Genomic DNA, 16,454 nt, shown 5'->3' with positions numbered 1-16,454 from the left:
GACACAGCAAAGGTCAGAGGAGCTGATGTGGTGATGATGTGACTACCTTAACCCATCACACAGTCATGTTAATATGAAGACAATGTCTGGTGCCACTTAAACGATGTGTCGACGCTTGTAGGCAAAAAAACCCCAAAACAAAACAAAAACTCCATTTTGTCCATTTAAAACTCCATCCTTTCTTACCTTCACTGCTGTGTGCAGTTGTTTCCAGTCAGCATACAGCCTCTCAAACTGAGTCCTGTTGCTCTGACTGGATGAGACCAGAGTCTCCAGTGCGATGATGTGGGCCTCAAGGTCTTGCAGGTCCTTCTGGATCACCTGAGGACACACAAGTGGGACACAGTGTGGCTGGGGGGGAAATGATACATCAACACAACATTGTGGTTTAAGAGTAAACTCTCAGTTCAAACTCACACAAAGAGAGTTCATCCACATTAATCAAAAAGATCTGTTCTCTCCTGAATACTGTAATTTTCATGATGTCGCAGCAAAATCTCTTATAATGAATACATCTATCACTTTGACAACAATGAATGCAGACACAATAATTACTACAGTTTCAGGGCTCTGCAGTTGGATTCTCACTGTGAACTGTAATGAACTGAAACCAATGGCTGCCTGAAGGTAGCAGAATACATTACAACCCAACAACAAGCTGTGAAAATATCTTCTAGTCTGTTTAATATATAAATAAATGTAGTAAATCAACAACAGAGCATTATTCTTGTTGTTGGTCACTGATCCAACTATGAGAACGTGACTGCACCAGCGTCTCTCTGATTAAAAAATACGTATGTTTCACATCACTGAGTCACTGTCTGACGTTTCACTGTGGTCACGGACTGTAGCTTTGGAGCAGCTGCACTACACACTAGAGGCTACGACATGACACAGCGAGCCTTGTGCTCCAGCAGACATTTCGGCCGACTCTGGCCCTGGCTCTGCTCTGACCGGGGATTAAACTCACCTTGAACTGGTCAGACTGGCTTTTCTTAGCCAGGATGTCGGGCTGGGGGCCGTCAGCTGCCATCAGCCGGTGCCGGACACTGGCCAGCTTGGAGCGGATCAACTCATAGGTGTCATCAAAGTCCTTGGTTCTGGAGATTAAGCCCTGTGAGTGGAAAAAAATGTCATTAAATGTCTTGTTACACAGCCAGTCATGGCAGGATTGTATGTTGAAGTCAGAGTATCTCCACCTTTGGATTGACTGTTTGCCTTTTTTAAAGTGAAATCAGTCTGCACAAGGAGTTTTAGTGCTTCAACCTCTGATGATGTGCAGAGTGTAATTCTGAGCTCATATGTATCTTTCATCTCCCCCACTGCACATGACAAAGGAAATAAATGAAAAACTACAGGGCATGTGTTGTTATTTTTAGATCCTACCTGCTGCTCATCTGACAGCCTCAAACTCTGCTACCATATATTTCATTTAAACACAGTAAATCCTCCCCCAGGAGGAATACTGACCTCACTGTGTGCCTAAGGACACGTTCTGAAACAAGTTACAATCACACCTTGAAGTCTGATTTAGAGCTGCAAACACCAGATTATGTTCATCTGCTGATTGTCTTTGCAAATCATCGATTAATCCTTTAGTCAGAAAATGTCAGAAATTGTGAAAAAGTTCATCACAATTTCACTGGAGCCCAAAGTCACATCTTCAAATCCAGTGTCTTCATTCAAAAGAAGAAAAGCAGTATTCTTCACTGTTGAGAAGGCAGAACCAGCTAACTTTGACATTTTTGTTTAAAAACGAGGAGGTTTGATACAATGCCTCAAATCACGAGTCTTGAGTCAGCGTCCGTTGTGGCTGAAACTACAAGTTTACAGATTTATAGATGAAAAATAATGCTTGGAGCAGGACAAACGTTTCACTTCCCAAAATTTGTCTGATACCTGCAGTCTGCTCTTCCTCTGCAGCAGCTGAGAGTGCAGCAGCTCTCTGTTCCTCATGGCGGCATTCAGCTCATTCTGCAGACATTCGGACCTCTCGGGGCCAAACACAGAGTCCAGCAGGTCTCCCTTCCCCTGCAGCTGACTGAAACGCTCCTGCAGCTGGACACTGTTCTTCAGCAGATGCTAACATAAAGGACAGAAATGGAGGACACATGAAGTGTGCGGTTTATAAACCTTTGTTCAGACAACCTCTCTTAAATGCTCCACTGCTGACCAAAGCAACAAGGCTCATAAATATCAGTGCAGCAATAACACATCTGTGCATTTTATAATCAAATCCACACAGATACCCATTCAGATATGTTTTAATAATGTCCAGCTCTAGAAAATGTCTCCATACAGAACTTCATACAGAATTTCTATGACAGTACATTGCTGCCACAGTGATGCAACTGTTACACAAGCGTTGTGATCTAATATTAGCAGGATGTTTCTTTGTCTTTCTCTTGGTGACCCTTGGATACACTCATCCAGATCCCATCAGTGTAGTTAATCATATTGTTTATCACGACTGTTTTCTGTGGTGGTGTAACTGTAGAGTGAAAGAAGACGCTCTGGGAGGAAGCTGAACTGAGATAACTGGCCTCTAGTAAAATCCTGTAAAGCCGTTCTGGTCCATTCTGGTCACATGCATACACTGTAAATTCAAACATTGTTGCCTTAAAAAATAAAAAAGATTATAGCCACTTGTTGGGAATTAGTGCGTTTACCTCTATGTTCTGGACCAACATGGCGATGTGGGAGAAGTCAGTGACCTCAGCAGAAGCCTCCAGAACCTGAGAGACCATGTGGCTCCACTGAGCGTAGACCAGCAGTGGGTCCTGGAGGACGTGTCTCAGCCCCGACTCGGACTCTGAACACAACCTCGTCGCTCTGCATTTCACACTGCAACATGAGAGAACGTTCTGTAAAGGACCAGTTCAAAACTGATGCTAAGAAGTTGGAGGGAACTTGCAGAAGTTTGAGACCGAACAGTCAAAAACAAATGCTTCCAGGAGGTAGTGTGCAGAGGAAAGAACACAAGGTGGTGAGGATACCACATAACTACAAGGGCACCTGGAGAGCACAGACCTTCACCGAGGCAAAAATTCAGATCTTGTGTCACATGTGCAAACTTAATATTAATATCATTGCCTGTTCTCGTGAATCATAAAACACTGTAATATCTCTGGTGTAGTTCATTTATGTTTCCATAGCCACACATTCCTTTAAGAAAAGTGCCAACACCTGCTCTGCCTACAAAGTTTGAGTTTCTACAAGTTTCAGCGATCTCAGAGGATTGTTTCTACCTGTGTCTCTGACTTTAATATGGAGTCATCTCATACCTAAATCTGACGATGTATTGTCACTATTGAACTTCACTACCATCTACTGGGTTTTAAGATGTTTTGCAATTTTTCCTCCAGGGCCAAATGCCTCATCTCTCAGTGTTAATGGAAGTGAAAGACAACTACGGTATCTGCCCTGTGATTCAGATCAGACTCAGCTCTTACTTAGCTGACACCTCAGCCTTCCAGCAAGTTTCCTATAAATTAGGCCAGTGATTATTCTGTAATTCTGCAACAAACAACCTAGATGTCTTCCATGTCTTCTCTCTCTCTTAGACAGCACAACTATTAAAGCTCAGGAGATTTATCTTTCAGGCCCAAATATTCCTCATAATGTCCATTTAATTTTCTTGGAGGTTTTGTGGGAAAGAGCAGATGTGATTTTATATTAATCACTGATAAAACACAGACAGTTAAATGGATATACTTACAGTTAATGGAAACCAATTAACTGATAAGCTAGCGTAACCAATAGTCTCCAAAAATGGAATGTGAAACGTAGTTACAGGCAAGCATTCGTTTAAATTTTATCAATGCATAATTCAGCTGGGGTTTAAAATGGAGCTGTTAAAGATACTCTTCAGTAAAGACAAATGCTTATACACTGAACAGAACTAACTAAATTCACTAAAATGTCTCCTTAGTAAATTTACTGAAGACTTTGTTACTAAAATATAATATTACCTTGGTCACCATTACCTCCCAGCTACAGCAACACGCATCTCCAAACAGCTAACACATGTCTGAGTTTTTTGAATATCCAAAACTGGAGCACTCCACTCAGCCCCACACATCTCTGAAAGTAGCTCTACTGCTAAGTAGGACAGCCTGCTGCAGGGGCTCAGAGTCCACACGTGTAGAATATTTACTTTTAATTTGGCTGGTTTATTCAGTAAAAAGGCAAAAGAGAGAAAACAAATTCAGTCATAACCACAAACTGTTGAATCATCACTAACTCATCATACACACTGTCAGTAGGTCGCAGGCTGCACACCAGAGGCCCCAGACCCCCCAGGCTCTGTTAGCAGTTTGCAGTAATTTGACTGACAGTTATTTAGTTTGGTAAAATGTGAATATGCAGCACTAAGTTAAGCTGGTACTTTACATAGGGTCATATATGGGTCACAGTCTCCTCTAGATGTTTTCTGACCTTTACATTTGAAATCCACCACATTGTTGCAGTTTGCAGTACATATGCACGTGGCTGCAACATGAGCATGACTGTTAATAACATGGCCTCGTCTCTGTGTGTAATCAAAGGTATATCCACTAGGTGGCAGATGAGAACAAACTCACCCTGAGCTGACCATGTTCCTAGAGGTTCTTCAGATTTTGCATGTTGTAAATGTAACTAAACACTGCAAAACTAAATGAGCTTAACATGTTGTTAATGGCAGAAAAGCAGCAGCAGTGAGCAGCTACATCAGCTTCTCTTGTGCTGGGTTGTTCACAGTTTGCTGCTGACTTGACTTCACTTGACTGCAGCTCCTCAATACTTCATTATGATGCTGTTTGTCTCACGTTACCTTCAGCAGAATCATGCAGCTCTGGATTTGGATTTTAGCACTTGGCCGTATTGCCATGTTGATTATTTTGTGACTAATTGTGCCGCGAGGAAAGAGGAAGCGCTTCAACATTCAGATTCCTCCTCCCGCTGCTGCCTTGATTTTCTGTCTACAGCTTTTTATCAAAAACATGTCATCAGATGTGCTAAACATCAATACTTCTCTAATCTCAGACTATTTTACACAGAGCATTTAAACTGCACTTATTAAGCAGCTCACTAACGGCCATTATAGACCCATATATAATGGACATTATCTCCTATTTTTATGTATGATCATAGAAAATAACAGCTTCATACCTCCCTGACTCTATACAATGTTTCAGAAGTTTTCAGGCTGGAAGTCAACCACACCACAGCACCAAGACTGCTCTGATCTGATCTCAGTGCTGCAGTCAACACGGTCGACCACAACATACTACATTACAATGTGACACTGGTTTGAGTCCAGAACCTGTTTTGTGCCACCCAAGACTCCATTCAACATCAGCACAACACAATGCAATGATTAATCAATTTGTTGTCAACTGTTCAATGTATCACCAAATATTTTGATAATCAGTTACATAACATTTGAAGAAAAAAAGCAATAATTCTGAAACTGTAAATATTCTGTGGTGTTGAGTATCGTTGGGTGGAGGACAACACTAACAGCTCATCATATCGGGCTCCGACAAACACTGACATCTAATATAACAAACAGCTAACTGATTGATCGAGGACATAATACACAGATTAATAGATAATGAAAATAACCAGAGTTACTCTGTGAGTCAAGAACAGGGAATGCTACCAACAAAGCCAACCAATCAGAGGTGGAGTAGGGTGGGTCTCTGTCTTCTGGAGAGGTACGACTCGCCTTCTGCTGTTCAAACAGAACAATACAATGACAAGGGGAGAGAGTCGAATGTGTTCCCTCTGATTCCTCTAGTTAGATTCATGAGCAAAGTAACCATGTGATGTGGTGGTAGTCATCGTTACTAGGCTCGACTGAGACAGCTGCAGATGATTAACAGCACCGTGGCTTGAGCCCTCACTGAGACCAGGACAGTGGATCACATCACCTCAGCTCAGATCTTCACACTGGCTTCATGTGAGTCAAACATTTACATGGTTCATAATGCTGTGAATGGTACAGGACTGAACTACATGTCTGATTTGCTGCTCTGTTATAAACCATCTAGATCTCCCAGATGTCTGGCAGTGTGAGGGACAGAAATCAGTCATCTGACCTGAAGTTTTTATCCTCAACAAGCTCTGAGAAACCCTACTCAACCCCTCAGCTCTTATAATAAGGGCTACATTTTATCAAATTAATCTTCCAGACCCTTTGCTTTATCCATCGTACTGCACTGTAGTCTTTATTGTACTGCTCAGTTCAGTAAAATGAGTGGGCTCAGTTCTGAGGCCAATCCAAACAGTTGGTACTGCCACTTAGTCTCCATGTGATCCACAATGTTGACTTTCAGGGTTTTCACACAGCAGCAGGCTTCTAGTCACATACCTCTGATGTTCTTTGACAACAGCCAGGACGTCGTCAGAAAGGTGGCGCGAGTCCTCTGAGAACCTGAAGAGCTCTTTGAGTTGAGCCTTGAGAAGTTCCACTTGGGACTCCTCTCCTGCCAGAGTGTTCCTCACACCCTGCAGGAGACAAACACAGAACACAAGCAAGGGTGTGGTTCTTACTACAGATAGCTCTATACTGTTATATACAATGAAACATAGATACGAGTCAGTCACAGTTCTCTGATTCTGAGCTGGAGATGTGAACTACGGACAGCGACAAAACATCCCAGTTGAACAAACTCAGTGACTTCAAACCTGAGATGACTGTGGAGTGAAACACAGGATGAACACTAATGCTGTCATCCAGGTAAACTGAAAGGAGATGGACTCATCGTCAGAAGTGACAGTGATGCTGACGGGTTTTCCATACAGAGTCCTCTAGACCCACAGCTGGTCATTTGAGTGAGTCACCAATAAAATTAAACTAGTGTTCTATAATCATGGTTTTATGCTTGATGGAAATGGATCTGAAAATAAACAGATCCAATCCCAAATCTGAAAGCAAAACAGTGGTAGATCTACAGCTGCCCCCTCAAAGTTAATGAGTCAGTCAGCTGGAGACTCATTACAAGTCTATTACAGAAACAGGATACAAAATAGAAGCTTATAAAGTGCTCAGGCATAACATCTCAGTGAGGGATTATTTATAAAGTTAACAATAAATGTATTTTTATAGCAGCTGCAGCATTAGTTGCAACACAAATCAAACTGACAACATATAATGCTGGTCATCTGATGACAGAAGCTCGATTCAGCAGAATCCTAATCTGGCCTAAGGGCCCCAAAATGTGTCAAGGCAGCCCTGCTGTGACAGTGCCGGCAGCAGCCAACAAAAGAGCTGCTCCAACAGGAGAGACGCTCCATGGTGCGCTGGGATTTTATAACTGAACTATGGGCAAGTTTCAGGTTTTCTTCACTGTGTGGAAAAGTGATGTTTTCACATCACAGACAGGCACATAGACATGTAGACAGACATATGTTGAAATGTGGACCTCTTATTCTGTTGGGCTGACCAGATATGTAGCATAACTACTTAAAGTATATATTCAGTCTTGACCACAGAGGAATAAAAAGGACGTATTAAAGAAGAGGGGGACTTAAGAGGACTTATTAAAATCCTTCTGTTTACCACAGCACAGGGATGTACTCTGTTTAAGGTTAGATCCATTAGTGCTTTACGTCCTATAATGGTTTGGCATTTCTTTCCATTACCTGTCTTAGCAGTAAAACATATTTCAACTACAGTGGAATATTTGGGATGAAGATAAACTGAAGCAGTTAACAATCCATTTCACGACTTCAACTAAAAGTGAGAAGAGACTGTGTCATAGAGAGGTGACAGTCTGTCTCGACTGCAGCAGATGACAGACAGATGAGTCCACAGCGTCATTATGCATTCCAGTCACACCCAGCAGAAGCAGCTCCACAGGTCCGCACGTACAGAACTATTCTTCTAAAAGATTCTGTGAACGGTCTCCTGCTGGTTCCTCGCGTTTATCAGTCACATGCTGCAAACACTTACATCAAAACATCTGAAAGATACATTCTGTGCTACTCAGTGGCAGAAGACTGCTTAATAATCCACAACCAGTCGTGATTTGTGAGAAAAAGGGGTGGATATATTTGGAATATGTCACAATGTGAGGCAGCCGGATGGAAATGATAATGACTCTGTGGCTCCACCACGCCTCTCTGAGCCACTCAGTGGATCCACTAAAGTGATAAGCAGCTTCAATGCCAGGGCTGCTGGATTGTGTTTCAGGTGTGTCAGGCATGTGAGATAGGTTGTAAAATATATTCCGATGAGATAAACAATGCAGTCAAGAGTCATCACGTCAGGGCATGTAGATTTTATCACCTCTACCAGGGACGTGGGCAGGAATGAAATGCGGAGGAGGCAGCAGAAAGTCAAAAGAAAGAGAAAGAAACACAAAATGAAGTTGTGCAATCTTGGGGGAGAATGGGTAACAGAAAGAAGAATACGAGATGGGGAGGACAGGTTGAGAGCCAAATGTTTTAGTATGCTGCAAAGGAGCAGGGTGACACTGACGCAAAGAGAAGTCAAACCAACGGCTGCTTTCTTTCTCTCCTGACTGAACTGTCTCCGCAGCCCTGAGCGCCATCAACTGTCAAGTTCTGAATTTGACATTAAGCGTGTGATTAGATTTGTAATCTTAGGCAGGGATCAGATTGATGACCTGTGGCATGTAAAGGAGGACATCAGTAACCGGGCTACGAGTTCATGTAAATACATTTCACTCAGTGCATGTAAATCCTCTGATCGCCTGGCAGTCAATATTGTTTCATCGCCCACCAGAACCCAGAAAAGCAGCACAGTTGTGTTGTTCCTGACAGCCACCTGCTCCCTGTCTTCAAGGATCTGACACCATCAAAAGAGGAAATGGCAACGAATTAAAAGAAAACTAGTGACGGGAAAGTTACGGCACATAAATCAAATCAAATATCATCCTGAATGCTGCAATTAAGGTTCTGGTCTCCAGTGTGAGCACTGGGTGAAATCCTGCTGAAGCATGAGGAGGACAGAAGGAAAAGGTCCTCCATGTTGAATTGTACATCGCCTGTATTAACACCATATCAGTCACAGACCACCATCAACCTGTCTGACTGTCCTGTATGGTCGTCAGAGGCTGGCTTACTGAGCCAGTAGGCCAGTGTCAGTTTGGATGCAGGCGTGCAGCAGTCTACGTTCAACATGACTGATGACATCTCATCTCTGGAGACCCATATATGTACAGTATGGCAGACAAGCTCCAGGATGGCTGGAGTAACTAGTGTAAATGTAACTTGAGTAAATATCCAGGATCACAAGTATCTCCTGCATCTAGACAACATTTCCACAGGTTCAATGATACCATGTTTTATAAACCTACCATGTATTTATTGTACTGGCCCACCATCTGCTCTTCGGTGCCATCAGTGCGGTCCCCGGCCTCCCGGCTCTCCTCCAGGTCCTGGTCCAGCCCCTGCATTAACAGCCTGAGCCGGCTGATGTCTTCTCCCAGCCGCTGACACCTGGCCATGTACTGACTGTGGGAGTCCAGGCTGGAACGCAGGCCCTCGTCAGCCTCACAAAAGCCCTGCCTCAGCCTCTGCCAGCCAAGTCTCAACTCCTCGGCCTCCTCCACCACCATGTCCGCCCCAGCAGGCGAGGTGTTGCCCCTCACCGCCTCCGCCACGCCCTCAATATGCTGCAGCGTCTTCTCCTCACTGGCCACGCAGTCATCCAGAGCCTGACCAAACATTACAATGTGTTACAATCAAAGTGTTAGGACATATCTGTGACCACTGAACAGCTGAAATGTTAATGATGAACAGAGATTCTCCCCGGCACACCTCAGTGAAGACTGGGCTTCATGTTTTATTTGGGGCTGACACACAGAATGTTGAAAGTGTGTCCTCTCTGCCTCCATCATCATAAGAATAATAAGTTTATTATAAGCTTCCCATTTCAGCTTTCCATTCCTTTGTGTCTCAACATATGATGCGTTAATGAGCTGTGTGTCAAACACACGTTTATGATTCTTCCAGGTTCTGTTCATCAGAATAATCTCCACAGATGGACACCGCTCTGTGATGCTTGAAGCTAAATTAAATGTGTAGCAGTAAAAAGCCAATGTTAGGCTATAAACAGATGACATCACGGTCGCATGACTTAACCGTCACCACCACTAAGAGTCTTACTACACCATTACTACATGGGTTTTAGGACTGTGGCATCCTGTTTACCAGGAGAATAATTATATTCACTGTTTATTTAGTTACAATCTTTAGAGTACAAAAGTTGCACATCTGAGATTATTTTTTCAAACTCTAAATAGAATCAGTGACAGCTGTTGAGACTGTGAACATGGCAACATCAAACAGCAGCACCCTAATTCACTTTCAGTGAGTCTCACTTGTAGGGCTTTGAGCTTGTTCTCGGCTGTATCCTCCCTCTCCATCAGATCAGTTAGCTCCTTGGTTTTTGACAGCAGCCAGGATTGGAACCTCTGAACGCAGCCTTGGTATGTCTGGTGCTCCTCAGCAATCTTCTGAAGCAGCGACAGGCGCTCCTAGAACAGCAAGAGACAACAACTTGTGGTAATTTTTAGCATCGCACTGTTCAGAATGAATGCAAACATCACAGACTTCACATTTGAGTATCTGAGCGAGGAGCCCGAATGTGAATTGTTATGTGAGACGCTCTGTTGTCTGTTTCTTCAACTGCACAATTTTTGAGAGCCTGTTCAGAGTTTAAACGCCACCACAGAGACTAGAAAGAGCCACTTCACAGGCAGGAGCTGCAAACTGGAGTCATTATCTCATTAAACACATCACTATTCAAACTGTCAACATAGTACTTTCTCCACTTCAACTACTCATTCTGAAGTAAACGCTGTTCCAACAGTGTGGTGGCTGTAGAAAAATGACACCCTCCACATAGAGTTCACCATAAACTTACTTTCACGGTGACATTTGGCCCACCAAGCATGATTTCAAGCATGACCAAGCATGTCTGCCATTGTTCAACCAAAACAAGAGGGGGCATTATTTTCCCTGGTCGCTATCCCCAGGTAACTAGCTCTACACTAGACAAGAAGAGGAACCTGGCTGATGGAAAAGGCAAAGAAAGTGAGGAGGGAGACTGATCAGTTAGTAACAAACCAGCACACTTTTTTACACAACCGGCTGTTTTCCTCTGCCTCTCACACAGCACTGTTTTCTGGGTTTCTACATCAAACTGGGATTCTGACGGTTGGTTTTGATTTGGACAGTAGCCAAGCTGTCAGCAGCAGCCGTGTTGCTAACGCTGTCTTTGTGTCTTTGTGACAGTGATGGTAGGAGGGGGGATTGAAAAGTTGCCTTTTTCTACTTTAAATCACAACATTCCCATTTAGAGTCAAAAGGACAGATTTCATGTGAACAGAAGATGTAATGACACCGATGTGAGTGTGTGCTTGAATCTGAATGGCAGTGTGAAAGCGCTCTCTCTGGTAATGTCGACTAATCCAGCAGCATCTTTACACTGAAAGTAAAGCACAGAAGAACACACACACACATATTGTTGATGAAGTTTAAGGTGAGTTGGTGTGTGTGTGTGTGTGTGTGTGTGTGTGTGTGTGTGTTGTAAGGAGTCTATTTGAAGCCACAGCTTTCATCACTGCAGTTTCTCAAGGCTTTTTCTTCCTGTTACAAGAAGGCTGTTCCTCGTTCTAACAAAGGAACTCTTTTGTCTGACTCTAGAGGATTAACATGCTTTCATTTCCTGCTTTAATTTCATTTGTAGTCTTCAAGCATTAATTTAGTTTTTCTTTAGTATTCGTTTACTAGTCTTATCTCATTCTGTGCGTCATGCTTTTTAAGGTATTGTACTACACAAACATTTGTGTGGTGTACTTAAACCACAAGGCGCTGTGCTGTTGTTCCTCCTGCATTAACATAAGCAGGGCTGTCACAGGCTGCACACAGACAAGAGTGCAAGACGCTGATCACAACGTGCATGAGCACAAAACACAGCACATGGGTCTGAGCTACCCAGGGTCAAGTTGTATAGCACCTTAAGCAGAAACAGTGTGACGTGGTGCATTATGGGGCAAAACATAAAAAGAAAATGAACTGACTGGATTAATACCTGGTTTGTATTCTAGGCTGTAAACCCCTCACTGAGGTGAAACACAACCGACTGAGCCAGGGACCCAATCTCCTCAGGGGCCTCAGGTACCAGAGTGTCAATTCATCAAATATAATTTGATTAAATACTAATGTACAGAAACAGTCCCGTCTCTGTAGAGGGCATCTATGTCACAATCTACTTTTTGTACTTTGTGCTCACGTGGTGCATCCTCCTTCATAAAGTGGTGCTGAACAGAATGAACTGACCTGGTATCACTTCATCACAGGAGTGGTGGGTGGTCTCTGTAAGATAATCATGCTACTACCTATGCCGTGATGTTGCTTGCTTAATTGCTTATTCTTTTTTATCAATTAATCAAATAAACAAGCATAAGCTTAATACATAATACATGTAAGTCTAACTTGCAGTAATTGTCACAGATAAGATCTTTGCACTCTAACATGGACACATGAACCCACGGGCTCTGTCCTGAGGCAGTGATGTGTAGCAGGACCATATCACGAACACACTTCAATCTAAACCACTAATCAGAATGCAACACAGATCATCAACAAACACATACTTCAGCATTACGCTGCAGAGTGCTGAGAAGTGAGCATGAATAATACTCACCAAAACACAGTTTAGAATTCAGAGTTAAGCAAAAAACAACAAGATACAAGATAAAGACCCAAATTCAGTCTCTCCAATCTGTCCCCAGTTTAGACTCTTCCCAAACAAAGGTGATGATAGCAATTACCTCCATCTTGGTTTGACTTTTTTGTCACCAGCCTCTTGGGGTTTGGGGGGGTGGGGGGGGGGCAGACTACTCAGTGGGTGCCAGACAGTGTTAGAACAAAGAGGTATGACCAGGCTGTGAGCTGAATGTTATGTTAACAGAATAAACAATATTTACTGCAGACATCCAGAAAGACATGATGTCCTGTGCAGTAAATCTGTGAGTGAGACCTCGGCTCACCTCAGCTCTGTCTCGGACATTGTTGTAGGCCTCCTGCAGCCTCTCCTGGGCCTGGGGATCCACACTGGGGTCCTGGGTTCTGTTGTGCAGTGCAGCGGCCTCGTCCAGCAGCCTCTCCAGCAGCGTGGCCTGGCTGTGGATGTCGCTCGCCACCACCCTCTGCTGGTCCACCTGCCAAAGCTTCTCCTTCACCCCCAGCTGAAGCTCCACCCTGACGTCCAGACTGCGCTGCTGCCTGGTCAGCCACTGCTCAAACTCCTCATAGGCCTTCAGGTACTCGCTCCAGTGGAGCCACACCCACTCGATCCGACTGGGTGTGAGGTAAACACATGAAGAAGAGTTAGGCTGAGCAGTTTGGGTGTGGTTGTTTTCATTGTGTTCATGAACATGTTTTTAATTCAGGGAAATAGTTCATAAAATGTATTTATTTTAACAGCAACTGTCTAATAATTAAACGGCTTGTCTTAAAGATCATTCTAGTTCTTATAAAGTCTGCATGTTACATATCTATATCACTAAACAGCAGTACTGTACGTGCACGTGTGTCTTTTTGTGACTGTGGAACAATCCCAGAAGGCACACACACCCAAAGAATGTGGCCAGAACTTCCCACAGAGCGAACAAAATTTTTAAAAAAAATGTCCTTGTGAAGTGATCTAAGTGTGGGTGCAGTGGGTGGAGCAGCACCTGTGACAGTGGATGATATAGGTGCAGGTCTCCTCCCACAGGGTCTTCAGTTCTTTGAGTTTAGTGTGGGTGTGGATCCTGAGCTCCTCATCGCCGCTATGCAAAAGGTTCTCTGCAGCCACCAGTGCCATGTCCATCTTCACGCGGCCCTCATGCTCCGACTGATGGATCTTCTACACATTGAGCAGGGTGCAGGGGTTTGGGTCAGCGGCATATGAACCCATACAAACTACACACAGTGTATGTTCGAGTGAACATTGAAAAACAAACACTAAAACCACTGAGGATGAAAGAACACTAGACTGAGATGACTGACTCACACAACATGTTAAATTAGTGCTAATCAGTGCTGAAGCTAACATGCTACAAATTGTTGTCGTAAAGTATTCCAGAAGTCTCCAGGCGTGTCACTCATTTGCATGTTAGCATCAACCTTGTGGACCAGTTTATTCGTTACATGATTAAACATGATGTACAGGAGTTATACATGCTTGTGTTTGACTGCTTCTTCTGAGGCAGTTGTTCCAAACGCCAAGTTAGCTGTCAGATTGTTAAGACATTGTGCTGCACTGCACAGGTGACACCTGTCAAGTACTGCAGCTGCCTCCACTCTGGAGTCTGAAGACTAAAGTAGCAGCAGGGGTCAGAGGTGAAGGGTCAAACAGGAAGTGCAGTAACTCACCTCTGTTTCTTTGAGCCGAGCCTCGAGGGCATCACGGGGCCCCTGGGTGTTGTCGTTGGCCCTCAGCCTGTCCTGAATGGCACGCATCCAGGAGAGGGCCACCTCCAGGCTCTCCGTGAACTCCTGTTGCTCCTGCTGTGTCATGACCAGTGCTGGGCCTGAGAAGACGAACGGGACTCAGAGACTATTAACAGGCACAAAATGCTCATCGTTTTACAGAAGTGGTTTGTAAGATGGAAACCAGAAGACACACTTCTGGTGACTTGTCATGCAGTTGCTGAGCAACACAGCAACAACACAAAAGACAGCTCTGCTGGTTCCAGTGCCCTCGACCTACGCTAGTGGTCCCCACAGGGTTCGAGATGAATCTCAGGGGCAGGAGAAAGATTACAGGGCCAGGCGATGAGGAGGAAAACACAGTTTCTACACAGAAAATCTTCATTCAATTTTCTGATATTTTCAAAAACATTAACTGCTGAACTACTCACACCTTCTAAATACAACTTACACGCACTGTACGCATTTCATACACATGGAACTGGTAAAATTCCACGAATTCCTTCGACTGTAGTAAAGTCAGTACAGCTCTGCAGAACCTGGCCGTGCCCTCAGGAGATGCAGCTGGGGGGGAAACCGTTGAGAGTACAAAAGTAACAGAGGTAGTCAACAGCATGATGTGAGGGAGGAGTCCTGGCACCCGGGCAGCACAAAGAGGCACCACAGCTTTTCTTTGAGGGAAAATAAATTGCAGGCCGCACGGGCCATTTTCCTGAATGACTCATTCCTCCCCACCACAACATTCCTTCTACCCAATATATGCTTCTTCTGCCTCAGACTCTTGTTGAGAACTTGGCCCACAGTGAAGGCTAACAAAGCATGTCAAACCTTTCTTTAAAGCCTGAACAATGACAACTGAAGAAACTGGGAAAAACACTTTCTTAGGGGGGATTTGTGCCTCAAATGTGTGTTCTAGTTGTTTAGAAGAGACAAAGCACACAAACCTACAATGACACTGTAACAACATTACAACAGGAGCATGGGGTTAACTCAACGGCTAATCTGGACCTGAAGCAATGAGTATTAAATCATAGTTTGTACCTCTGCCACTACTCATGTCTCTGCCTCTATCCTCTGTACACATTCACACTACGCTACATGCTGCTACTGTGCTAAATGCTGCTACTGTTAGATCATGTAGTGGTTTGAAGTTATGGTATGATCACCAGATGGGTACAGTGTAGCAGCCCCAGTTCTGGTGGTCACTGATCGGGTACAGTGTAGCAGGCTCGGTTCTGGTACGGTCACTAGTTGGGTACAGCGTAGGTACAGTGTAGCAGGTTCGGTTCTGGTGGTCACTGGTCGGGTACAGTGTAGCAGCTTCGGTTCTGGTGGTTCCGTGTATACCAGTGTGTGGTATCCACGGTGAAGCCCCTCCCCCTGACTTTGACAGCTCGTGGAGTAAACTCGCATTAACTTTAATCCACTTCACCTTTACGTGCCGCTGACTGCGGTGATACGTTCACTGTCTCTGTGTTCTGTCAGAGGTTCGGCTGCAGGACTTGTGTCCGGTTCTAGGACGTGTATGAATGTTTACAGCACACACCACAGAGTCTACATCTAACTTCAGTGTGCTGGTTACCACCTGTACGATATGCTAACTTTATATGCTAAGGTGAAGAGTTAACGCCAGGACCGGACTGGTTTACGGTAATGTCTTGGCTCATACACCGAGGAGGGTACTGTAATATCGGCAGCTCACTGTGGTATCACGGGCTCCATTAGTCAGAGGCTCGAGCCACTACAGGCAGATCAAGTCTGCATGTACATGCAGGCCTATTAACGTTACTGTACAGCTAGCCGAGCCGCGGTGCGGCTTAATTGGTCCGGTCGGGCTCAGGGAAAATAAAAACACTTACAGCTTTTTGTTCATCAGGTGTGAGGCGCCGCCGTCAGTGTGAACGCCGTCCCTTCCCGTCCCGTCCCGTCCAGTCCTGCTGGGTTTGTCTACTGTCAACTTACGGCAGGCAGGAAGTTGAGCTGAGGCCGCCGTCATGCGGCGTTCACTGACTCCCTGT

General features: G+C 44.3%; 1 protein-coding gene across 2 annotated transcripts in view; it reads right to left on the bottom strand.

The window, feature by feature from the left end:
* syne3 (spectrin repeat containing, nuclear envelope family member 3) overlaps positions 1 to 16,454 on the bottom strand; it is a 29,863-nt gene extending 13,409 nt beyond the window's left edge. For both annotated transcript variants that reach the window (XM_037071697.1, XM_037071698.1), the window contains exons 1-11: positions 16,296 to 16,454; positions 14,380 to 14,537; positions 13,698 to 13,870; positions 13,011 to 13,320; positions 10,335 to 10,490; positions 9,309 to 9,668; positions 6,356 to 6,492; positions 2,670 to 2,844; positions 1,900 to 2,082; positions 971 to 1,114; positions 187 to 321 (exon numbers count right to left, since the gene is read on the bottom strand). In XM_037071697.1, coding sequence (XP_036927592.1) covers positions 187 to 321; positions 971 to 1,114; positions 1,900 to 2,082; positions 2,670 to 2,844; positions 6,356 to 6,492; positions 9,309 to 9,668; positions 10,335 to 10,490; positions 13,011 to 13,320; positions 13,698 to 13,870; positions 14,380 to 14,523 — 1,917 coding nt within the window. In that variant the 5' untranslated portion in view covers positions 14,524 to 14,537; positions 16,296 to 16,454. The remainder of the gene's footprint in view (positions 1 to 186; positions 322 to 970; positions 1,115 to 1,899; positions 2,083 to 2,669; positions 2,845 to 6,355; positions 6,493 to 9,308; positions 9,669 to 10,334; positions 10,491 to 13,010; positions 13,321 to 13,697; positions 13,871 to 14,379; positions 14,538 to 16,295) is intronic.

Source organism: Acanthopagrus latus, chromosome 16, assembly GCF_904848185.1.
Source record: "Acanthopagrus latus isolate v.2019 chromosome 16, fAcaLat1.1, whole genome shotgun sequence".
NCBI classification, from domain to species: domain Eukaryota; kingdom Metazoa; phylum Chordata; class Actinopteri; order Spariformes; family Sparidae; genus Acanthopagrus; species Acanthopagrus latus.
This window is presented reverse-complemented; position numbering and strand designations above follow the sequence as displayed.